The 25,887-nt window shown below is 47.2% G+C and overlaps 1 protein-coding gene across 5 annotated transcripts; it reads left to right on the top strand.

Moving 5' to 3' along the window:
• Positions 1–10,926: 10,926 nt before the first annotated feature.
• On the top strand, positions 10,927–24,743 carry PDHA1 (pyruvate dehydrogenase E1 subunit alpha 1). Of its 5 annotated transcripts, XM_054388390.1 has the most exons (12): positions 10,927–11,004; positions 13,437–13,451; positions 15,728–15,796; positions 16,792–16,965; positions 17,843–17,969; positions 18,432–18,523; positions 19,050–19,142; positions 20,485–20,640; positions 21,184–21,255; positions 22,023–22,090; positions 23,208–23,316; positions 24,280–24,743. In XM_054388390.1, the coding sequence occupies exons 1-12, from the start codon at positions 10,927–10,929 to the stop codon at positions 24,442–24,444; spliced, it is 1,218 nt and encodes a 405-aa protein (XP_054244365.1). In that variant the 3' UTR covers positions 24,445–24,743. The 5 variants fall into 5 exon arrangements, with proteins under 5 accessions (XP_054244365.1, XP_054244600.1, XP_054244520.1 ...); XM_054388625.1 differs by lacking the exon at positions 13,437–13,451 and having other exon boundaries at positions 10,927–10,986; XM_054388545.1 differs by lacking the exon at positions 13,437–13,451 and having other exon boundaries at positions 10,927–10,992.
• Positions 24,744–25,887: the final 1,144 nt, after the last annotated feature.

The raw sequence follows: 25,887 nt of genomic DNA, 5'->3' as shown, positions 1-25,887 counted from the left end.
TGGATGATTTCTGGAGGTCCCTTCCAACCTCTAACATTCTGTGATTCTGTGATTGGTCATCTGGGATTACAAAGAGTTGCAGTTAACTGTGATTTCTCTGATGCTGGATGATGGTCTTGTTAACATAAAGCTCTCCTCCTTAAGTGCTCCTCCACTCCATTACAGCAGTTTTCCAGCTCTGGATGGAATAAGAGCCTTGCAAAAGCAGGTCTGGTAAGAAATAATAACAGAGAGCAACATTCTGGATCAGAGAAGTCCTCTGGCACCTCATGGGATGCATTTACTCAGCCTCCAGCAGTTCAAACTTATCCTCCTGTGACTGCACATGTCTGGGCCCTTTCTTTGATGTGCTGTAATCCCATCTTAATGAGTTGAGAGAGAAGCACAAATGGACAGCAGATGTGCCCCAAACTGGCATCTATCCCACTAAACTGTTAAGTGGCCCTGATCTAAGCAGTTATGAGTCTCAGAGGGTGACAGTGTCTCACCCTGATTTTCATGGGGCTTATTAATTCATCTTAAAAAAAAAAATGAAATGCAGTCTTTAATATCAAACGCTACAGTAACAGCCTCAAGTGCTTACTTCAGTGTCATTGTGGGGCTTCATTACCTCTAGCACCATTAACAAGGAAATTAATTTCACTCATGACAACAGGACAGCAACTTTAGCATCCAACATTTAGGCTGATCCAAGCCATACTGTTTTCTGCAGCATGTTTTGGTCTTCCTAGTGAGAAGTCTTTTGCTGGCACAGGCAAGCAGAGGCATAGCTGAACCAAAACTACAGGCACTGGGAGAAATGAAGAACTTATTCCTACCTACTGTCCAGGAAAAGTCAATCCAGAAGCCAACTGCTGAGTATTTTGTTCCATTTTCTTCCTGGAATAATTTATGCTCTTGGATATTCTTTAACATATGGCTAAGAAGCAAACTTCAGGCTACATGAGTCTTTATAACTATTTCACTTAGGAGTAGGCCAAGTGCAGAATCTAATTGCTAAGCACCAGTTTAGAGCAAACCAACAAGAAAAGCATCTGCAAACCAAACCCTGAAGCATTGCCATTTTATATTTTCACCCTGGCCTTTCTTCTGCTGTACAAGTGGAAAGAGGCATGCAGATCAAATGAGAGAGCTCTTCAGATGACCAACTGGACATGTTTGAAAAGTTTGGAAAAATAACAGGAAAGCTCAGACTGGCTCAGATTTGCTCTGCTTCTGTTTTCTGATCTGCTCCTTCAGCTAAAATTCTCCTAGAAGAGCTATAAAAAAATCCATGCTGGAAATCTACATTTACATCACTTGAGATCAGTCAGCTGGATCACTTGTCTCAAACACCTTTTCAGCCATTGAGACATGTTGTCTCACAAATTCTGTTTGTCTGCCTGTCCTTACTAGCTTTTCAAGTGGCTGGTGGCCAAGCTGTCATGACACTGTGCACCAAATTTACATAGTGGAATCCTAGGATGGCTTAGGTTGGAAGGGACCTCAGAGATCATCTCCCCCAACCTCCTCACCATGGGCAGGGACACCTCTCAGCTAGACTCAGCTGCTCAAAGCCTCATCCAACCTGGCCTTCATCACCCCCAAGGAGGAAGCATCCACAGCCTCCCTGGACAGCCTATTCCAGAGTCTCACCACCTTCGTACTGAAGAACTTCTTCTTCAGATCCAGTCTAACCCTACTCTGCCTCACTCTAGTTTGAAGCCATTGCCCCTCATCCTATCTATCACTGCAGGTCTTTGTGAAGAGTCTCTCTCCATCCTTCTTGCAGCCCCCTTCAGGTACTGGCAGGCTGCTCTTAGGTCTCCCTGAAGCCTTCTCTTCTCCAGGCTCAACACCCCCAGCTCCCTCAGCCTGCCCTCGTAGCAGAGGTGGTCCAACCCCAGGGAGGTGGTGGAAGCCTCATCCCTGGAGGTGTTCAAGGCCAGGTTGGATATGGCTCTGGGCAACCTGCTGTAGTGTGAGGTGTCCTTGCCCATGGCAGGGGGGTTGGAACTGGCTGACCCTTGAGGTCCCTTCCAACCCTGACAATTTTGTGATTCTGTGATTTATGACAAAGCATTCCAGGCTTGTGTGTTTGATTGAAGATATAAACATACTGATGGATTGGAAAGCTATCCACAATCAGTTTGGCTGAAACTACTCAGAAATCAATAGGAAACTTCTCATTGATTTTGATTGAGTCTGGAGAAGACCCATAATCTGAAAACCAGTGGGGTACATCTTGTTCTCATCAAGATAGTAGACACACAGGCAACCCTTCCTAGACTCCAACATCTGCCTTCTGAAGGGGCATTCCCCTCTTCCTTCCTCTCCTGTGCTTTTAGTGAACTACTCTTCAGCAAATATTTTTGCAAGCCAGTCTATATTTGCAGCACACTTTCACCCTTCAGGCAAAGACTCCTAGGGTTTGTAGACAAGGAGCTACACAGCTGGAATGAAAAGCAATCTTTGTGTAGGGTCAGCTAGAACCATGGGCAAAGCCAGGATTGGCATAGGGCAGTTGACTGGCAGAGGCAACAAAATTAGCATGGCCCTACTGCTTATTTGGCTTGTGCCAGGGCCTCGGGAAGCCATGCTAGTTGATGCTGCTGGCAGAGAAGTCCATGGCCCAGCAGCACAAATTCAGGAAGGTCATGGTGTCTCATGCTCCTCATCTCCCCACAGGCATTCAGCCACAAGCCCAGCTCCATACAGCTTTGCAGTTTTTTCCGCTGCTTTCTGTCTTTGGCCCAGGACACAGCTACAAATTTTGCTTGGCCAATTCAGTCTTCCCCAAAACTAGAGAAGCCTTGGGCTAGTGCTGCCTTTGGCAACTTTGTTCAGGACTTGCCTGGCTGGCAGCAGTGCAAGCTAAAATCTAACATCCAAATTTAAATCAGTAACACACTCAAAATATTCTGAGCTTTTAGACCAAGGAAGATGCCATTTAATAATCCTGAGAAAATTACTTTTAGAAAAAGCTGTAGCCATTGCCTTGTAATGCTCAGGACCAGCTGACACTGAATTTGGCTTGACAAAGTTGTACTTAATTTTAAAACCTAGGGTAATAATGTGGGGTTCATACTCTTTATGCAGGAAGTCATGTTTAGATTACTGCATGAAGAGACTCAGCAGTTTGGTGAAAGCTAGCCAAGCTCCCGTAACAAATCCTTACACTTAAATGCTTCCCAACCATCCTCAACAACACAAAAAACCTGGACAGAAAAATTATCAGTCTGGAGGGACTACTCTATACCTCTTTGAGAAACAGAAGTCTGTTTTCTTCCTTAATTCCTCCTTAACTCCCAATTCCCCATCCTATTTGTACGCATTTCAAAACGTCTTAGTTGAATAATCAAATATAATTCTGCATGCCCTTAATTGTGGCAGAAGAAAAGAATTCCTGCAAGTGAGAGATTAGAGAGATGCAAGGGAGTGTTTCAGTATCAAAGCCCAGGAAACCAAATTAAAGAACAACCTTAATTCTGTCATTTGTTTGGTCTGCTTTCATAAGCATAACTAACATCCTCCTCCTGTAATTATTTGCAGGTTTTCTGCGCACAGATCCAGATGCACACATGCTAAAACAAGAGATGTTTGATCATCACAAAACTAGGGTAAGGAAGGGCTGAACCAGAATCCACTAAGGGTTGTCAGAGACAACCACAGAATCTATCTGGTTGGAAGAGACCTCTAAGATCATCCGGTCCAACCCAAACATGTGTGCCAGGTTAGGGCTGCAGAAAGTAAAAGGCAGTCCCTGCAAGGAGGAGCAGGTAGGATAGGTGACCCTAAAGCTATTTCATTCCTTATAGATCATATTTAGTATCTAGCTCAAGAAGCATGAGGGTCAGTGGCCACTGTCTGAGAAGGACTCTGTCTTCAATTCTGATCCATGTGTTCCTGAATCCACTTCCATCATCCAGCTCCTGAAGCTGGTTCCTGTCTGCCTCTGAGTTCAGTCTGCCCACAGCATCAATGGTGACAGTGACTAATTGCCATCAGGGGTGGTAGGTTCAATATTGGTGTTCTATGTATTTGTATATATTTAATTTTATTTGTAGCATTTTCATTGAAGTGATTTTAGTTTTGTTTTGGAATCTTTTGTTTGTGCTTGGTTTGGGTTTTGTTTTGTTTTTCCTTTGGTTTTTTTGTTGTTTGTTTTGTTGTTGGGTTTTTGTTTGTTGTTTGTTTGGTTTGGTTTGTGGGATGTTTTTCTTTTTTTTTTCCAATCCATAAATCTCTCTCTCCCTTATTCCTTTTCTCTTCCCCTTTGAGAAAGGACAGAGATTAATAGAGAGCATCTGTCACTTGCTGGGTGGCTGGCCCAGGCCTAACCTTTGACAATGACCCTTACCACAGGAGTGGCTTGGATTTTGCAGAGGTCCAAAAAGCTTTGCAGAGAGCACAGTTGTGATTCCCTAGCGTGGGGAGTGTGGGGAGGAGGGTTGGGTAAGTTTGACCCCACTCAGATTTATAAGCATGAAAACCAGATAAACATCAGAGCTACTGAAGGACAAACCTAAAGCAGGCACTCCTTCCCCCGAGGGAGCCTGAGGACTGGGGGTAATGGCAACAGATCAGGTACTAGAACAGCCCCTTCTTGTGCTGGGGAAAAGGAAATAAACAGCACAGGCACAAGTGGGGAAGCAGTCCCAAGCGGTCACACCCTTTCTAGTGAAACCCGTTTATTTTCAGTTTGCTCTTTTAATATTCTCTTAACATTACACGCTCGAGTAACTAAGCAACCTTCAGTGCCCTGCTGCTCAGCTGGCTTTAGTCACTGCTGGGACACCCGGGAGGTCTGAGTTCACTCCAGGGTGCAGGATACAGCGCAGAGGAGCTTCAGTGCCTGGGCTGCACTGCCGCCTGATGGCACTTCTGCACAGCTCCCTTGGTTCTCCCCAAGGCTCCAAAAAGCTCACATCATTCTGACAGCCTTTCCTGTTGCTTATTAGGAGAGACAAGCAAACACAGAATCTCCCATTTTGTTCTGGGGAGACATAAAATGGAGAGGGGCAGAGAATTAGAAAATGTTCTCTTGTAAGACTTCACCTGGAGTGCTGTTTCCAGCTCTGGAGTCCCCAACACAGGAAGGACATGGACCTGATGGAGAGGGTCCAGAGGAGGACCATGAAAAAACATGGGGGCTGGAACAGCTCTTCTACATGGACAGGCTGAGGGAGCTGGGGTTGTTCAGCCAGGAGAAGAGTAGGCTTGTGGGAGACCTAAGAGCAGACTTCAGTTTCTGAAGGGGGCTACAAGAAGGCTGCAGAGGGACTGTTGGCAAAGGCCTGCAGGGCCAGGATGAGGAGCAATGGTTTGAAATGAGGGAAAATGAGATTTAGATTGGATGTGAGGAACAAGTTCTGCACCATTAGGGTGGTGGAACACTGCAACAGGTTGCCCAGGGAGGTAGTTGAGGCCCCAATGCCTGGAGATACTCAAGGTGAGGCTGGACAAGGCTGTTAGCAACCTGATCTAGTGGAGGAGCACCCAGGCCACTTCACACAGGAACACATCAAGGTGGCTTTGCAATGTGTCCAGAGAAGAAGATTCCACAACCTCTCTGGGCAGCCTGCTCCAGGCCTCTGACACCTCTCACAGGGAAAAAGTTTTCCCTTCTGTTCCTGTGGCACCTCCTCTGCACCAGCTGGCACCCAGTGCCCCTTGTGCTGTCCTTGGACATCCCTGAGCAGAGCCTGGCTCTGTCCTCCCCACACTGCCCTGCACATCTTTCTCCCCAGCACTGAGGGCAGCCCTCAGGCTCCTCTGCTCCAAGCTACAGAGCCCTCAGCTCCCTCAATCTCTCCCCATAAGGAAGATGTTTCACTCCCTTAATCATTTTTGTGGCTCTGTGCTGGACTCTCTCAATCATTTCCCTGAGGTCCTTCTGGAACTGAGGAGCCCAGAACTGGACACAATATTCCAGATGTGGTCTCAGCAGGGCAGAGTAGAGGGACAGGAGAACCTCTCTTGAGCTACTAACCACAGCCTTTCTAAACTACCCCAGGGTGCCCTTGGCCTTTTTGGCCACAAGGGCATAGCTATAAGTCTTAGACCTTGATTTTGGATCAAACTATACCTGTGTATATACTTGAAAGATAAATTATCTCAAAATGCAGAAGGAATAAACTGAGATGCAGACATAGATTGCAGTTTTCATACCAACATGGTCCAGGAACAAGAGAAATTATGTCTGTTTTCTTTCCTTTCCAGTTTTCAAACTGATCATTGTTATGTCCACATCACTCTCCACTACTTGGGCTTACCCAGGAGAGTTAAATAATCTCCCTTTTGCACCTAGGGGTTTACTGTGTAAATGAATACAGCCTTTTTCTACAGCAGAGCTCCTCTGCATGTTATAATACTAATTACTCCTGGGACTGCAAAAAAAGAACGTAACATAATGGGAAGCACAGAGAGGAATAGCATAAAAAAAGAAATAATTCAAGCATGAAAAATGACATTTTAACTTCACTGGCATTTTGCTCCTTCAGTGCTTTCCAAGTAATCATAATGCAGGAAAGCAAGCAGAATGACCAAAAAAAAAAAAAAAATCCATCTTAATCCATTGTTCTGTCACTGCTAGAAGCAAAACATCTGGAAAATCCTAGAAAACTACTTCTCTTCCAAAATTTGATGACTCCAAAGGAAACAAATCATCTAAAGAATTTTGACAGTGTAATTAATTAGTCTAATTCCCTCATCAATGTCAATTGCCTGTGCCTCAGTATGACAAGTGAGTTGAGAGTAGGGTTGCTGTCTAAAGCAGCAGCTACTAGAGAATGTAAAACTGACTGGGAATTAGTCAGAAGGGGTGGGATGCAATAAAGCAAAAGGGAGAGAGACATTTTTTTGTGAGAGATGTAGAGGAACAATGTGGGCCTGAGGAAAATAAAAGAGGTACAGAGACAAAAGGAACTTTTTTTGGGGAAAAAAAACAGATGAGATATGGGAGGACAGGAAGAAAAATGTGAGGAGATAAACCAAATGAACACTCAAAAGAGGGAATTATGAGAGAAAAAGGATTGTTCCTGCTGAGCAGTTTCAGAGTGTAGTGTATTTAGATCTGGTGGATGCATCTGGAGAGAAGTTGGTCATTTAGGCTTTAAAGATGGAAAAGGAACTAAGGCTACATCTGTTCTTTTTCATAACTTAATTCCTTAGTTCCAGTCCCAGGCCCTGGTCCCCAGTCATTCACATCTGAGCATGTCCAGCCACTTGTGTGCTCTCTGTCCTTCGGCGCTAACTCACCGCTCACCCCTAGGAAGAAGCCAAGGCACAGTACTGGAGGCTGATGCCTGTGAGCAGCATGGATGAGGCAGTGCCACCACCTTCCCAGTCCTACAAAGTGGAGCCAGCTCATCATGCCACCTGATTCCCACACCACTGAGCACGTAGTACAGTCCCACTGAGCAATGACATCAGGAACAAGTTCTTTACCATGAGAGCGTTGAGACACTGGAACAGGCTGCCCAGGGATGTGCTTGAGACCCTGTCCCTGGAGACATTCAAGATCAGACTCAGTGTGGCCCTGGGCAGCCTGATCTAGTTGAAGGTGTCCCTGCTGACTGCAAGGGGATTGGACAAGATGACCTTTGAGGGTCCCGTCCAACCCAATGCAATCTGTGAATCTGTGAATGTCATTCAAATGCCACTCCATGGCCCCAATTTACTCCAAGCATTTAAAAATGAATAAACACAAACAAGAGCCATTACAATTTAATGGTCTGCCATGTGGTGCCACACAGGAGACCTGGGCAAACATATCACAGTGTGAATACCCCCCCCACAGGAAACAAGAGTTAAGTGATGTGACTACAAGCTGACCTGTGACTGTCTTCCTGGAAGCTGCAGGTCAGTCCATCACACTGCTGCCTTCTGAGAGTTAGACCTATGGCAGCAGAGAAAGAAAAAATCAGACATCAATCTTGAGTCCTGAAGTGAGGTGAGGATTGTTTTCTTTTGGATGCAGCCCTCAATACAGGAATGACATGGACCTGATGGAGTGGGTCCAGAGGAAGGCCATGAAAATATCAGGGGGTTAGAGCACATCTGCTATGAGGACAGGCTGAGGGAGCTGGGGGTGTTCAGCCTGCAGAAGAGAAGGCTCCAGGAAGACCTAAGAGCAGCCCTCCAGTACCTGAAGAGGACCTATAAGAAGGATGGAGACTGTTTACAAAGGCCTGCAGTGATAAAACAAGGGGCAATGGTTTGAAAACAGAGAATAGCAGATTAGGATTGGATGTTAGGAACAAGTTCAGCACCATGAGGGTAGGGGAACACTGAAACAGGTTGCCTGGGGAGGTGGTTGGGGCCCCATCCCTATAGGTATTCAAGGTGAGGGTCGACAGAGCTCTGGGCAACCTGATCTAGTTGAGGATGTCCCTGCTGACTGCAGGGGGGTTGGACTGGATGACCTTTGGAGGTCCCTTCCAGCCCAGCCCATTCTATGACTCTATGAGGATGGTGAACTGGGCTGATCCCCAGATCCTGAACACTGGATGTTTCCTTCTGTCTCTAACCCAGCAGCAGATATTTGCAACAGCAGCTGCAATCCAAAATATTATAAAGTTTCAGGATCCCACCCAGAACAATAGAAAACAAAGAGTTTTGGTCAGCTGCCATGTAACCCACCCTGGATGTGGTAATCCATATGGCAAGGTGCTCCATTATGAAATATTACATCAGCATCTTTCATGATATTATTTCCTAGTGTCATTCTCTGCTTATGATTTCATTATGTTTTCCTTTTCATTGTTTACCTCCTGCATGAATTAGCTTTCTGCTTTAGTTTTCTGTTGGACAATTTAATCATTTCAGGATGTTTTCAGAGGTTTTAGTGGAGAAAGTATATGAATAATAATGGGACACCATGAAAAGTAAAAGATGTCACGTAGGCAATGTAGGTCAATGCTTTACTGCCTTTCCAGGGAGTACAAAAATCATAGAATCACAGAATAGTTTGGGTTTGAAGGCACCTCCAAAGGTCATCCAGTCCAACCCCCCTGCAGTCAGCAGGGACATCCTCCACTACAACAAGTTGCTCAGAGCCTTGTCCAGCCTGACCTCAAATAGCTCCAAGGATGAGGCCTCAGCTATCTTGCTAGGCAACCTGTTCCAATGTTCCATCCCCCTCCTGGTGCAGAACTTGTTCCTGACATCCAATTTAAACGTCCTCTCATTTTAAACCATTGCCCCTCCTCCCATCCCTGCAGGCCTTTATAAACAGTCCCTCTGCAGCCTTCTGGTAGCCCCTATCAGGTACTGGAAGGCTGCTCTTAGGTCTCCTCAGGCCCTTCTCTTCTCCAGGCTGAACAGCCCTAGCTCCCTCAGCCTGTCCTCATAGCAGCCCTCTGAGTATCTTTGTGGCCCTCCTCTGGACCCACTCCATCAGGTTTGCTTTTCTAGTCAATAACTAACCAAACCCAAACCAAAGAGTTGGGCTTCTTCATAACATCTGGACAAATACTGTCAGGAGAGATGGCTACCTGTGTTTGTGATATAATGAGGAAGAAATCACACTGGCTGCTAGCATCCTGTGTAATAATAAACCCCAGACAGCCAGGGACAGATGGGAACAGCAGAGCAGGGAGCCAGATGAAGCTGTGTTTTGGAAATAGACACCCACTTACTGCCCTCTCTGATGAAACCCTGAGGGTATAGCTTGAGGAAAATGCCTTCAGTGCCAGGTACACTTAAACATTTACCATTGGTGCAACAAAATGTGCTGAGCTCTGTACAACCCTCGTACTCAGCAGACACAAGCATCTGTGATGCCAGCAAGTGAACATCATTTACTTTCTGTTATTGTTTGGGAATTTTTGGGAGGTGCTATCTTTCAGCTGGATCTGCTCAGTTTTCAGCTACAGGGTTATGCAAGTGCTGATGTCAGCACCACTCAGGAACGTGAAACAAAGGGCAGGAGCAAACGGCCAGGTGTGAGGCCAGGGTAGCAGTGCAAGTGGTTAACCTGGTTTGGACACTCCACTGCCACCCAGCGTGTACCGCCAGAGTGAGCAGGCGGGAAGGAAAGAGGAGGCTGGCTGAGGAATCAGGCAGCAGTGATGCGAGAGCATTAAGTCACATCTTAACTTCCTAGTGCATTTCCCAGGGGTGGGATGGCTGTGAAACTAAAAGGTTTAACACTTTAGATACTCTATGCATATAAAAATTGGGGAGTGCTCTCACAAAGACCAACTCATGCGTAGCAGAGCTGGAAATACTCACCCCCTGTCACAGCCCCAGGCTGTGGTGGGTGGGTGGGAGACCAGAGGCAGTAACGACAGCCGAGGGAAGTGGCGCGGCCACAGAAGAGGTGACCTGTCCAAACCACTCATTTTCGCATCGGGCTGCCCCAGGTCTGCATGAACACAGGCAGGCCTGCTAGACTGCCGACGTTTTTGAACAAATTAAATCTTTTTTTACATTTAAAGCCCGGCCCGTGAGCCCCTACCGCCTGGGAGGGGGTCCTTGCGCCGCGCCTCCGCCAGGAGGCAGCCGCACAAACCCCTGACCTGGGCTCTCGAGCGGAGCGTTCTCTGCGAGCTTGGCCCCACAAGGTGCAGGGAGAGTCGGCAGGACAATCCCACCGGCAAGAATCTCCCTGGCAGGAGGGCGCACCAAGCGGGTGGCCCTGACAGGGCCTCGGCCGGGTGTCCACCTCTCGGTGCCCGACTGCCTGCGGCTCGCCGCCGTCAGCGCCCCGCGCCCGCAGCCGCCTCACTCGCGCCGCCGCACCCGCGCTGTGCGCGCGCACGCCGCCTGGCGGCACACAGGGGAAAGATCGCTCGGCCCCAGAACTGGGCAGCGAGTCCCGGCCGGCGGCACCGTCACGTCCGGGAGCGTCTCGGTTGGCCGTCAGAAGGGCAGGCGGGGCGGCGGCTGAAGGAGACTTGAGGACAGGGACCTACCCCAGGCACTGTCGCCCCTCCCCGCTCCATGCGCAAGATGTTGCTGGCCGTGCTTTCTCGGGTGCTGCAGGGCCCGGCCGGCGCCGCCGCCGCCGCAGGCAGGACGGTGAGTGCGGCCCTTCCCCGCCTGTCCGGAGGGCGGGGGCCACGGGCCTCAAGGCGCGCGGAGGGGCAGCAGGGGGCTGGCAGCGCGGGGCTGGCGCTCGGCCCTGCGTCGGCAGAGGGCTGCGGCAGGCGGGGGCGGCCTGTGCCGTCACTTCCCCAGCGCGGCAGCGGTGGGGCCTGACCCTCCCGGGACCCGGGTACGGCAGGCAGCCTGCGGGGCTCGGCCCGGTGGCACGGCACGGCTGCCGCGGAGAGATCCACGGGTTTGGCGTTTTGCAATAGCCTCTCCGTCACGGCAGCCCGCTTGCATCGTTCCAGAGGCAAAAGAAAATGATTACAAAGTGGGAGGGTTTTCCCCCACTTGGTGTAAAATGCCGCAGGAAAATAAAATGGTTGCTAGTTGCAAAGCTATTTGACAAGTCCTGACAGTCAGTTGATGTCCCTGGAGACTGGAAGGAAGGAAACATTACATCCATGTTTAAAAAGGGTAAAGAAAAAAAAAAAAGAGGTCCCTGGGGATGACTGACCTCTGTGAGCCTCACCTCTGTGCCGGGGAAGAGCAGGGAACAGATCCTCGTAGAAGCTCTACTGAAGCACATGGAGGATGTGGCGGAGATCAAGACAGTCAGCATGGCTTCACCAAGGGCAAGTCCTGCCTGGCCAAACCTGGCATGATGGCATAACTGTATCAATGGACAAGGGAAGACCAACAGATGTCATCTGTCTGGGCTTTTGTAAAGTCCACACAGTTGCCCACAACATCTTTCAAAGCTGGAGAGATAAGGGTTTGGTGGGTGGACTGTGCAATCGATAAGGAATTGGTTGGATGATTATATACAAAGGACTTGGGAGTGATAAGACGAGGGGGAATGGTTTGAAACTGGAGCAGGGTAGATTTAGGTAGGGCATCAGGAAGAAGTTCTGCATAATGAGAGTGGTGAAATACTGGAACAGGCTGCCCAGGGATGTGCTTGAGACCCTGTCCCTGGAGACATTCAAGATCAGGCTGGATGTGTGCCTGGGCAGCCTGCTCTCATTGGAGGTGTCCCTGCTGACTGCAAGGGGGTTGGACAAGATGACCTTTGAAGGTTCCTTTCAACCCACTGCAATCTGACTCTGTGCAGGAGCTGACTTTGTAAATACGTTTTATACCTGCCCAGCGTGCTGGTGAAGCAGACAGCATGGCTGCTGCCCAGGCATGAGGTTCCTGTGGGGCTTATTTTCTTCCTGAAGTTAAAATCTGGGACAGATGTACCTGTGGCCACATGTGTGTGTTGTCAGGGGAGGGCAGAGCGTTCCAGTAGTGGGGCTGGGTGGACTGTGGGTTACTTGGGAGCCAGCAGCTGTGGCTGACCTGCCCAGAGGCTCTTGTCAGCTCTGTGGGCAGTGATCTCTTTGCTGGGTATGGTTTTAGTACATATGAAGTGTTCTGATTCATTCCTGAAATGTGGTTTGTTTTTTTTCTGGGCCCTCTACTTTGATTTATTTTATTTACATACCTGTCAGCACAGGTCAGATCCTAAACAGGGTGCAAACATTCTTCTCATTCCAAGTCAAATTCAGCCATGGATTTTCTGAGCTGCTTCACCTTGGTTTGCTCAGCCAGTAGCCTCTTTTCATCTCATCCTGAAGTTTTTGCAAGTTTTGTTGTTTTTGTTACATTATGTGTGTTATTTGTTGTGTTTTATCTTTTCTGTGTGAGCTTTCTTACCTCTCCATCCTCCTTAATCCACTATAATGGCTGTGAGGAAAAGGTAACCCTGCTGAAAAAAAAAAATAACACAAGAAGATCCAGGTCAGTGTTAGAGGATACTTGTTGCTAATGGGAATTCAGTTGCATTTTTGCCACTGAGAGTGTTATCTGCATCTGTCTTACTTTACCTAAGCATCCATTTCTTGTGGGAAAAGCAGGTGGGTACACGAGAGCAGATTTACCAGAACATCTTCCTCTGTGTATTTTGGAAGTGGATATCTAAAAGTATTTGCTAATTTATTAAAATTTTCAAATACAAGTGCCTAAAATTAGACTTTTATTACAGGTACTTGGCCTGCTCCTGAAATACTGCATTGTCCTGTAATTCAACACTAAGTCTGCTTTGAATATCTAAATACTGATTTTTTTTTTGATCCTAGTGATTCACAAATACATAAATACATAAATATTTCCTTGAATTACTCCTATGCATTTCTAAATCACCAAATAAATAGAAATAGTTTTAATCCACAAAGCAGTATTTTATATATATGTGGGGTAGTTTGCAGAGCATGGAGGTGGATTTCCATGATGCAGTGCTTACCTGTAGGGAAACCACCTCTTGCAATGTTTTAGTTAGCTAATCATTTGCTGACTTCTCCTCTGATTTTTTTATTGTAGTTACTTACTCTTTTTTTTCTTTTCTTTTTTTTTTCCCCTTCCAAATGCTGCTCACCTAGGGAGCTGTTAGTGAGGTAAGGCCTGAATCAGTCTTGTCAAGGTTTGGTCTTGATAAATGCACTGTCCATGTATCACAACTTTTGTACAGACTCCTCCCTGTCACTTCTCTGTTGTATCCAGGCTGGATGAGGCCTTGAGCAGTTTAGTTGAGAGGGAGGGGAGGCTGGAGGAGATATCTCTGAGGTCCCTTCCAACCTAAGCCATTCTATGATTCACAGAAGGGAGCTTGGACCAGATGGCCTGAAGGGGTCTCTTCCAACCTCATCTGTTCTGTGATTCCACAAATTCCAAGCTCTTGATTTACTTCCATCTCTGGAAGTAAAATAGCTTTTCCTCACTGGTGATACTGCTGCATTGTGGTAAACAGTGTGGACATGGTTTAAATAAAGAAGTTTAAATATTTAATGGGGCAGGAGGGGTATCCCTGAGTTGATAATGGGGTGGGGTGGGGGGGTATCCCAAAATTGTTAAATCAAATATACAGCAGTGCAGGTAACCTAGATGGGTTGAGTTTTCCCTTGGTGGTGTTTGTTTTTTTTTTTTTTGCAAGCTTTATACCTATCAATCAGACCTTTTTTTTTTTTTTTGAGACATTAACCTGGATATTCTCAAAAATTGGAGAGCATGAACCTTCAGCTAAATGCACCTGAATTCTGTGGTTAAAGGAGCCTTTGAAATTTAGGTGTAAGTTAATTAGCAATGCAATTGTGCCCCAGAAGACAGAGATTCCTTATGGCGTATGCATGGGCAGATGAGCATCAGGTCTGATCACAGGATGTTAGGGGTTGGAAGGGACCTCTGCCAGAGCAGGACCAGGTCACACAAGTGACCTGCACACAAGAAACGCATCCAGGCAGGGCTGGACAGCCTCCAGAGGAGACTCCGCAACCTCTCTGGGCAGCCTGTTCCAGGGCTCTGGGACCCTCACAGTGAAGAAGTTCCTCCTCATGTTGAGGTGGAACCTCCTGTGCTGGAGTTTATATCCATTGCCCCTTGGCCTATCACAGGGCACAAGTGAGCAGAGCCTGTCCCTGTCCCTGACCCCCAGCCCTCAGATATTTATAGACATTGATCAGATCTCAGCCTTCTCCTCTCCAGACTAAACAGCCCCAGGGCTCTCAGCCTGATGGTGAATCTGCAAACTTCACTGATGCTGCAATGAAACTTACAAACTTAGGTGTTCATTAGTTAATAGCTCTTACCTCTCTCCTGCCATGCTACCCTCTCTGTTGCTCTGTGTTTCATGTGTCCTCAGGCATGTGACCTTATATATTGCTGTGTAATTAGTGGCTGTGCTGTTACCTGCTTAAGTGACATTCCCTGCATTGCTATTGCTTTGCATTCCTCCAACCTCTCATCCTACTGAAACAAAAGAGTGAGTGGTTCCTACTCCAGAAATCAGCTGGGTTTTTGTTCTGTTTTTCCAAATAAATTCTTTGTTCAGTCAAGGCAAAATTCTGGTCAGTGCAGGGAGACATTGATATCTTGCGTCAATCCTAGGCACAAATTCAGGCTGGGTGCAGAGTGGGCTGAGAGTAGCTGTAAAGAAAGAGCCTTGGGGTGTTGGTTGCTGAGCGGCTCCCCAGGAGCCAGCAGTGCCCTCCTGCAGCCCAGCAGGCAGCTGTGGGCTGGGCTGCAGCCAGAGGAGTGTGGGCAGCCGGGCAGGAGAGGGGATTCTGCCCCTTGGATCTGCTCTGCTCAGACCTCACCTCCAGTCCTGCCTCTAGTTCTGGTGTCCCCAGCAGAAGGACACAGAGCTGCTGGAGAGAGGCCAGAGGAGGCCACAAAGATGATCCAAGGGCTGGAACAGCTCTGCTGTGAGCACAGGCTGAGGGAGCTGGGGGAGTTCAGAAGAGAAGACTCCAGGGAGACCTCAGAGCTGCCTTCCAATAGCTGAAGGGATCCTGCAGGAAGGCTGCAGAGGGACTTTTCCTGAGGGTGTCTAGAGACAGGCCAAGGGGGAATGGTTTGAAGCTGAGGCAGAGCAGGGCTAGACTGGAGCTGGGGAAGAAGCTCTTCAGCGTGAGGGTGGTGAGACTCTGGCCAACCACTCTCTCTGTGAAGAACTTTCTCCTCACCTCCAGCCTAAACCTCCCCTGGTGCAGCTTGAGACTGTGTCCTCTAAGAAGTTCTCTTAATGTCACAGGGATATACTACTGGTGAGTTTAAGTCACAGATTATTTCAGTTTGGGAGTGATGTTCAAAATTGTTTGAGAATTCCCCTACTTTTGCTTGATAATTCTGTTTACGTAGTGCTCATGGTTTGGTTTTGTCTTTTGTTTTTCCCAAGGCCTCTCGAGTGGTGGTGGCATCGCGCAACTATGCAGACTTTGCAAGTGAAGCTACCTTTGAAATTAAGGTAAAGCAGCTCAATACTTAATACTGACATTCTGTTTAAGGGCTAGTTGTAGACTTTTGGCATCTGGATTTGCCCCCCTTACCTTTTCAGTTAGAAAAGTACTGGTTTGAATTTGGAAACAGCTTACAGAATCAGAGAAACATTCAGGGTGGAAAAGACCCTCAGGATCACCAAGTCCAATCATTAACCCTCCTCTACCAAATTCACCCCTAAACCATATCCCCAAGCACCACTTCTAAAGGACATTTAAACACATCCAGGGTTGGTGACTCAACCACCTCCCTGCGCAACACATTGCAATGCCTGACCACTCTTGCTGGGAAAAATTTTTTCCTAATGTCTAGTCTAAACCTACCTAGTCATAGCTTGAGGCCATTACCTCTTGTTCTGTCACTAATTACCTATGAGAAGAGATCAGTACCAACCTCTCCACAACCTCCTTTCAGGTAGCTGTAGACAGCAATGAGGTTTCCCCTCAGCCTCTTCTTTTTCACGCTAACCATCCCCAGCTCCTTCAGTTGCTCTCCATCAGATTTCTTCTCCAGGCCCTTCCCAGCTTCCTTGCCCTCCTCTGCCTTGGCTCCAGCACCTCCACATCTCTCTTGGATTGAGGTGTCCAAAACTGGACACAATACTCCAGGTGTGGCCTCCCCAGAGCTGAGTGCCAGGGGACAATCCCCTCCCTGCTCCTGCTGGACACAGCATTGCTGATCCCAGCCAGGATGCCTTTGGCTTTCTTGGCCACCTGGGCACACTGCTGGCTCCTGTTCAGCTGCTTGGCCATTAGCACCCCCAGGTCCCTTTCTGCCAGCAGCTTTCCAGCCACGCTGCCCCGAGCTTACAAACCTTACCAGTTACTCTAACCTGCAAATGCAGGTTTTGCAAGGTAGTGCGTTCTGAAAATGGCACAGCATAAAAACCCCAAACTCCCTGAACTGCAGTTCATAACCAGGATGAATTACTTTCATGGAACAACTGCTTGTTCAACTTTGCAGAAGTGTGACCTCCACCGCCTGGAGGAAGGTCCTGGTACCACGACAGTGCTGACTCGAGAGGAAGGGCTCCACTACTACAAGACAATGCAGACCATACGACGCATGGAGCTGAAGTCTGACCAGCTCTACAAGCAGAAGATTATCCGTGGCTTCTGCCACTTATATGATGGTCAAGTAAGATTTGATTGTTTTCCCAAGAGGTTTTTATAGTGCTTTACCTTACTGTATTTGAGTAGAGAGGAAATCTAGAACTGTGTGTTTGTGTACAGCATCTGAAGCTGTTGCTGGATCGCTGATTTAATTCATTATTTCTTTAAAAGCAATGTCCTAGCACACAAGGGAGTCCCTGAGGTCTTGGGACAGCAATAGGAAGAAACATCCAGTCCATCCCTCAACCCAGCACTACAGGTCAACTCTAAACCATGTCCCTAAGCACCAGCTCCACACACTGCTTGAACACCCCCAGGGATGGTGACTCCAGCACTGCCCTGGGCAGAACAATCCAATGTTTGAGAACCCTTCCTGTGAAGAAGTAGGGGCATGGGGCAGCTGAAGATGAGCTGAATGTGAAGAATGAGCAACTGCAGAATCTGAAATTCCTCACATTTGGAGGCCCACAGTCTCCTTCTCAAGCTTCACTGATGTTTTTTGTTGCAATGTCTCATAGCTTGTGTGCCCACTAAAAAGCAACAGCTAGAAGGAACTTCATGTACTCGTGAAGCTTTGCTGCCTGTCCATTCCCCTGCCATTTTTGAATTGCTGTTGTTCACATCTTTAATTTGGGACAGTGGAGTAGAAAAAGTCCTTAGGTTTTTGCAGCTTCCCCTGCTGCCTGCTTTTGTTAGTCACAGTGAAATAGGAATTTAGAGCCCAAGGCTCTGATAACTCCAGGCCTGCCACTCCTTGGGATTTAGGGCAGTGTCCTGTGTCTGCTCTTCTGATTTCTGCTGCTGTGTGAGATATAAAGGATCCTAGCTGGCCCTTGCCACACTGCTGGCTGGCAGGTGTGTGCTTTTTCTTCATTGCTAAACTTCCTTTTCCTTTGTAACAGGAGGCTTGCTGCGTGGGGCTGGAAGCTGCCATAAAGCCTACAGACCATGTGATAACAGCTTACAGAGTTCATGGCTTCACCTATGCACGAGGAGTGTCTGTGAAGGAAATCCTTGCTGAACTTACAGGTCTGTGCTAATTGAGAGGAGGATTTGCTTGCTGCTGTACTTGGCTCAGAGTTTTTTAATTCAAATTCAAAATGCTGTTGGTGTGGAAAGTGCACTGAGGCTTTAGGAGCAGTTTAGTGACAGGAGAATAAAGCAGTTTTATAATTCACAGCTTCACAGATTGCATTGGGATGGAAGGGACCCTCAAAGGTCATCTTGTCCAACTCCCCTGCAGGCAGCAGGGACACCTCCAAGTAGATCAGGCTGCACAGGGACACATCCAGACTGATCTTGAATGTCTTCAGGGACAAGGTTTCATCCCTGGGCAGCCTGTTCTCTTTGGGGAGAGGCTGCTGTGTCTTATCTAATGACAGTGATATGGGCTTAGTGTTACTGACTTCAGGAACTGAATGAGATTTCCCATTTGTACAGTATCTTTCCTCTGAAAAAAATAAAAGGGATTGCTTGTTATTCATGTTTCAGGTCGAAAAGGAGGATGTGTGAAGGGAAAAGGAGGATCCATGCACATGTATACCAAAAACTTCTATGGTGGCAATGGCATTGTTGGTGCTCAGGTATGGGCATGACTTCTGCTTTAAAGCAGGTGTTGGATGTGGCTCATGTCTCCTCCCGTGGTATGAGCTGTATGCAGACACCATTGCTCTGTGGCTATGATGAAGAGCAGATTCAGATTGGATGTTAGGAACAAGTTCTGCACCATGAGGGTGCTGGAACACTGGAGCAGCCCAAGGAGGCAATTGAGGCCCCATCTCTGGATATCTTCAAGGTCTGAGCAACCTGATCCAGTGGAAGATGTCCCTGCTGACTGCAGGGGGGTTGGACTAGATGACCTTTGGAGGTCCCTTCCAACCCAACCCATTCTATGTCTTCATTCTTGTTTACTCAGCTGCCACAGAGCCACATCAAATGGAGGATTTAGTTAGTGTTTATGTTTGGGAAGTGCTGGAGTGGGTCAGTAATGACTTGTTTGTTGGGTGACCTCTGCCAGCGTCAGCAACTCTTTGCAGCTGACAAGTTGTTTGTCTCTAACTCCTGTAAACATTGTTCTAAAATTGTGCTTTGTCTTGCTGTCTGTGCTAGGTTCCTCTGGGTGCTGGGATCGCACTGGCCTGTAAATACTTTGGTAAAAACGAAATTTGTCTTACCTTGTACGGGGATGGTGCAGCCAATCAGGTAAAGCAGCTTTGTCTGCTGTGTCTCTGAGCAGAGCTGTGCCTGTGGGTAATCACTTTGCCTTCTGGGAGCTGTGTGAGCCCTGCCTTGCCACATAGGAGTTGGAGAGTACCTTTCACTCTGTCTTTGCAGTACCTGCAACCCTGGCAATGCCTGGCTTGGAACTTAGGCTGATGTGTCCAGCAGGTCTCGGGAGGTTCTCTCCCACTCTGTTGTGTGGGAGGAGGGTGCAGCAGAACTGCCACCATGGACTTCTAAAGGGGAGGCTTTGACTTGTTTAGGAGACTGCTCAACAGCAGTCCTGAAGGGCAAAGGAGTCCGGGAAGGCTGCACACTCTTCATGAAGTCAGTCTTAAAGGCACAGGAGCAGGCTGGCCTCGTGTGCTGTAAGAGGAGCTGTTGGCAGAGAACAGCAGCCTGGCTGAACAGGGAGCTTTGGCTGCAGCTCAGAATAAAAAGGAGAGCTGACCCAGCAGGTCTGGGGAGGTTCTTCTCTCCCCTCTGCTCTGCCCTGTTGAGACCACACCTGGAATATTGTGTCCAGTTTTGGGCTTCCCAGTTCAAGAGAGACAGAGACCTGCTGGAGAGAGTCCAACTGAGAGATATGAGGATGATTGTGGGACTGGAACATTGCTCCTGTTAAGACAGACTGAGTGCCCTGGGGCTGTTTAGTGTGGAGAAGAGAACGCTGAGAGGGATCTGATCAATGTCTATAAATATGTGAGGGGTGAGTGTCAAGATGAAGGTGCCAGGCTCTTTTTGGTGGTGCTCACTGATAGGACAAGGAACAATAGGTACAAACTGGGACACAGGAGGTTCCACCTCAACATGAAGAGACACTTCTTTATTGTGAGGGTGCTGGAGCACTGGAGCAGGCTGCCCAGAGAGGTTGTGGAGTCTCCTCTGGAGGCAGGAGGGTTGGACTGGATGAGAAGAGTCTGGGGGGACCTTGTAGCTCCTTTCAAATACCTTGAGGGGATCCTGCAGGAAGGCTGCAGGGGGACTTTTCATAAGGGTGGCTAGAGACAGGACAAGGGGGAATGGTTTGAAGCTGAGGGGATAGCAGGGTTAGAATGGAGCTGAGGAAGAAGTTCTTGAGGAAAAGAGTGGTGAGACTCTGGAATAGGCTGCTAGAAGAGGGGAGATTTAGCCTGGAGATAAGAAGAAACTGTTCACAGTGAGGGTGGTGAGACACTGAAACAGGTTGCCCAGGGAGGTCGTGGACCACACTTAGTATTAAAATTTCTCTTAGCTAACTTGTACAACTGAAGTGCTTTCTGCAGAGCCTAATGGCAGAAGGCTGAGCTCTCTGTCTAGATGTACCCTGCTCTTTTTCTTTCAGGGCCAGATATTTGAGACATACAACATGGCTGCCTTGTGGAAGCTGCCCTGCGTCTTCATCTGTGAGAACAATCGATATGGAATGGGAACATCAGTTGAAAGAGCTGCAGCCAGCACTGACTACTACAGAAGAGGAGACTTCATCCCAGGGCTCAGGGTGAGGACAGTCACAGCTGCTTTTCTGGGGGAAAATGAAAGTGAGGGGATGCTTGTGCACACACCTGCACAATGTACTCATGGATGGGTTCATTTGTAAGTCTCTCCACAGATGGAATGAGGCTGGGGTTGGTCTCTTCTCCCAAGTAATCAGTGACAGGATGAGAGGCAATGGTTGAAGCTGTGCCAGGGGAGGGTTAGATTGGACATTAGGAAAAACTTCTTTCCTGAGAGAGTGGTGAGGGGTTGGAACAGACTGCCCAAGGAGGTGGTGGAGTCACCATGCCTGGAGGTGTTCAAGAAGCTGTAGCTGTGGTGCTTCAGGACATGGTTTTAGTGGGCACAGTAGTTGGGTTGAGGTTGGATTTGATGATCTTAAAGGTCTTTTCCAGCCTTAATGATTGTATGAAATACATTTGTAAATACTTTTCTGTATATAGGAAAACTTGAAACTGAATTCCTGTTGCATTTGTGGAAGTATGGAGATTGGAAGCTGTGAGGTTTGGCATTGTTTTGCCTTATCTTTGTTGTTTCTGCTCCTCAGGTGGATGGCATGGACATTCTCTGCGTTCGAGAAGCAGCCAAGTTTGCAGCTGAGTACTGCAGATCTGGAAAAGTAAGTCTGCAGTCCTCATTCCTTTTCGTAAGAGACATTCTTAGCCAGATCATTGCATCATAAAATGTTCCTCATCTACACCATTTCCTCCAGTCACTGTTGAAACTTTCATTTGATTTTTATTTCCCTTCTTTCTCCACACTATTGAACCTGTAAAGCAATTGAGTTTGTCTCTAATTTAGTAAGAATTTATTAACATGCAAGTGGTAGTTAACCAAGCACTAAAAAAAGTGTCTCTTACTACTCTCTCATAATTTCTACCCACATACCTACCAACATTTCTACCCCTGACAAATTCTGCTGTGAAAGGTTTTCTGCTTGTCAGATAGTTGATAAGACTGAAGAACAGGATGGGTGCCATCCAGAGGGACCTGGACAGGCTGGAGAGGTTGGCTGAGGAGAATCTCCTGAGGTTCAATATAGCAAAGTGCTGCAAGATCCTGCAGCTGGCTCAGGGCAATCCTAGATATCAGTCCAGGCTGGGGGATGATGACATTGAGAGCAGCCCTGCAGAAAAGGACTTGGGGGTGCTGGAAGCTGGACACAAGCAGACAGTGTGAGCTTGCAGCCCAGAAGGTCAGTGGCAGCCTGGGCTGCATCAAAAGCAGTGTGGCCAGCAGGGCGAGAGAGGTGATTCTGCCAGTACCAAAAAATGGATGCTCAAGGTGGTAACACCTTTTTATTATTTAAAAAAAATATTATTAAGAAATACTACTAATAAACAATATTGTTGTTACTATTAAAAATTAATATTTATTATTTCTTAGGGCCCTATTCTGATGGAGTTACAGACATATCGTTACCATGGCCACAGTATGAGTGACCCTGGAATAAGGTACTGGGACATCCTTTCTTGGCATTCACTGAAAACCTTTAAGTATTTCATCTTCAAGATCCTGAAACTGTGTTCAGGGTCCAAAAGCCTGAAACTTGGCTTTGGGGTCCTGAGGCCTGAAACTCAGCTTTGGGGGCTAAGGCCTGAAACTGTGGTTCAGTGCCTAAACCCACTGTGAGGTGCTTCTCTAGGTGATGATGTCATTGCTGTGAGCAGCCTGATCCCTCATCTCATTGATAATCCATGGCCATGTCACATATGTGTTTTGCTTGCAGCATTAAGAGATTGATTTTTGTGCTTGGTCTAAAACTAAATTAACCTTCTGTACTTTCTATTGAGGAATTCTGCTTTCAGCAGGCCTTTATGGTGTGTTCTAATGAAGCTTGGACTGAAAAGCAGCAGCAACAGCGTTCCCAAAATTTTAGTGTACTTTAAATCCTGTAAGCTAAAATTCTACACAAATGTGGAGGTGTCAGAAAGAGATGGGAATTGTGCCAGATGGCACAGCTGAATTGATCTGCATGAAGTAGATCCCAGTGTATCCCACTGCTTCCTTGGAAACTTAGAGTGAATGGGAAGTGAATAGGATAGAATCACTATCCTGCAGCTCTCTTTCAGGGTGATGGGAAGGAAGCTATACAGCCCCTAATCACTGTCCCAGGCTGGGATTGCTCTCCTTTCCCTGCTCAAGTCAAGCCACTTCAGCTTGGTTGCTTCTTGCAGATCTAAGAAGTGGTTTAGATGTAGCTGGATGTTAGGAAGAAATTCTTCACAGAGAGATGAGCCATTGGAATGGGCTGCCCAGGGAGGTGGTAGAGTCACTGTCCCTAGAAGTGATTAAAACAAGAGTGGATGAGGCACTCTGTGCCATGGGTTAGTTGGTTGGATGGTGTTGGGTGATAGGTTGGACTTGATGATCTCAAAGGTCTTTTCCAACCTGGTTGATTCTGTGTGATTCTGTGTCACCCCCTGACTGCTGAATGCTCCTGTATGTCTCACTGAATGCCTGACAGCTCTTTGGTCACACTTGCTTCCACAAGTGAGCTGTGTCCAGCCCCTCACCCCTGTTGAGAGCTGCCACTGCAGAAGTTCATGTCTTTGCTTGTTTTGCTCCTAGCTATCGTACTAGAGAAGAAATCCAAGAAGTGAGAAGCAAAAGTGATCCTATTACCTTGCTGAAGGACAGGATGGTCAACAATAACCTTGCTAGCATAGAAGAATTAAAGGTACAGCTTTCAGGTGCTATTTAAGCATTCCCACATTTAATGATCTCTGGAAAGCACATCCTGGGGCAGTGGGCAGCACTTTGAAGGTTCTTTGAAGGTCTTTAAAGTTTCACATCATTAAGTTTCGTTGCAGAGCAGCTAAGGCTGCAGTCTGCTGGGAAAGCCATTTTGCCTTTGGGTGGTGAGTGTAGCTCAGCAGTGCAAGGCTCTGTGGCTGTCAGTGTTTCAAAGGCAGTTCCTCTCATCTGCTAACACCTGGAAATCAAAATTACCCAGGCTGCCTCAACTAGGCAGGGGGGTGAGTCTCTGAAAGGGCAGTGAGCAGTAGTCAAAAATCCTTGTGAAGGAGCCAGGAACCCTCTAACAAATGGAAGTAATTTCAGCAACTCGGTTTAAAGGGGGGAAAAAAAAGACACTGACGTTGTGCTTGGTAGAATCAGAATAGTAAATGTAGAGGCTCCATGGTGTCATGTTCCTTTGGTACTGTCCAAAAGGAACAAGTGCTGCAGCTGAGTCGGGAAGGAGTTCTCCCAGGTTTTTAACTGATGTTTATAGTGTTAACAGTAATTCTGAATAACAGTCAGAGAATGGTTTGGGTTGGATGGACCTCCAAAGGTCATCTAGTCCAACCCACCTGCAGTCAGCAGGGACAAGCTCCACTAGATCAGGTTGCTCAGACCTTGAAGACCTCCAGGGATGGGGTCTCAACTGTCTCCCTGGGTTGCTCCAGTGTTCCAGCACCCTCATGGTGCAGAACTTGTTCCTAACATCCGATCTCAATCTGCTCTTCTCTCATTTCAAACCATTGCCCCTTGCCCTGTCCCTGTAGGCCTTTGCAAACAGTCCCTCTGCAGCCTTCTTGTAGGCCTCCTTCAGGTACTGGAAGGCTACTCTCAGGTCTCCCCAATTCAGAATGCTGCCTTTTCTGAGCTGCCTTCTAACCAGCATCCATTCTGTGCTTAGGAAATTGACGTGGCAGTAAGGAAGGAGATCGAGGAAGCTGCTCAGTTTGCTACCACTGACCCAGAGCCACCGCTGGAAGAATTGGGTAACCACATCTACTACAATGAGCCACCCTTTGAGGTGCGTGGCCCCAACCAGTGGATCAGGTACAAGTCTGTCAGCTAAAGGCCTTTTTCTTGGCATAACTTATTCACAAGAATAAGTGAATTCTGTTACAGGAACTACAATGACTCAAAGCCAACCTTTAAGCCTATTTAAAAGCTCTTTCAAAACTGAAAAAAAAAATGTGTAGGGAGGTCCATCTCAGTCTGGACTTCCTTAAACACCTTGAATGTTGTTTCAGAAGGAGCTAAATTAAGAAAAAGCAGCAGTTTATTATTTAAATTGCTCCCTTATTTACTTTTCTGACTTGTTTCGGGGTTGCTCAATGTGTTCTGTACAGTGTAAACACAAATAAACTTTGACAACATTTCTCTAGTGCTCCACTTGCTTTGTGCCTTGATCATGGAATAGTTCTGGTTGGAAAAAAACCTCCCAAGATCGAGTCCAACCTTCCATGGCCATTAAACCATGTCCCCAAGTGCTATGGCCACACCTTTCTTGACTGCCTCCAGGGATGGGGACTCCACCTCTTCCAAGGGATTAGTTTAAGGTCATGAATTAGTTTAAAGTCAAAATATTTAAGAGGCAAAAAAATGGTGAACAACAGACTGTCCAGGCTGCAGTTTTGCAGGAGAAAAAAGAACCTCACCTGCCTGGAGAGCTCAGAGAAGCAGGAGCAGAGTCTGAAGTGACAGCTTAGTGTGGTGAGGAATGAAAGGAGTGACAGTGAGTGGGGATTTAAAGGAGTGCTGGAGGTAAGGCATGAGACAAGTGCTTTATTCAAGGTGAAACCCTGGGGCATCATTGATGCTTTGTGGTTTTTGTGTTTGAAAAGGATGTAAACAGAGGAAGCTAAATAAAGGAGGGACTTGTGAAACAGGTGAGGCTTGGTTCAGCTGTCAGAGAAATCTTGATGAGCACTCACCTATGAGTTAGGCTCACAGAAGAGCCTGGCAAATACTGCCACAGAGCCTGGAAAAATTAGGTTTTGTTTTTCAGGAAGGGCTGTTCTGATGAGCTGCGCAATGACCCTTCTTAAGAAGCCCTTTAGCTGCTCTCCTCTTGCTGTGGATAAGTTGTTAGTAAATGAAAACACCACACCAGGCTTTCTCTAGGAGTTGTTGAGAGTACCTTTAATACAAAAAGCTATATACATTGATGTGTGACAGAGAGGACAGACGCTGTAGCATATCTGTCTCCCCCCTCAAAACAGCAGCCAGCAGAAGTGTTAACACATTTTAAGCTCACAGTTTGCACAGTGCCAAAGCCAGGCCTGCAGAGAAAGGTCTTGTGGTAAGCTAAGACTTTGTTTTGCATCACTAAGCATTTGGCTTCTGCATCACTCTGTCATAAATCATTGAAGTGCATTGACACTGACTCACTTAAAAGCTGTCACTGGTCACTGTGTGTGACACTGATGGGCAAAGGAGCCAGGGGGCTGTGCAAAGCCTCTGTACATCCAGATATATACAGCTAACAGGGGCTAGGAATGTATCTTTGGCTGGG

The sequence above is a fragment of the Indicator indicator genome, chromosome 1 (genome assembly GCF_027791375.1).
Source record: "Indicator indicator isolate 239-I01 chromosome 1, UM_Iind_1.1, whole genome shotgun sequence".
Classification (NCBI taxonomy): Eukaryota; Metazoa; Chordata; class Aves; order Piciformes; family Indicatoridae; genus Indicator; species Indicator indicator.
The sequence above is the reverse complement of the archived record's forward strand: the minus strand, read 5'-3'. Positions and strand labels throughout refer to the sequence as shown.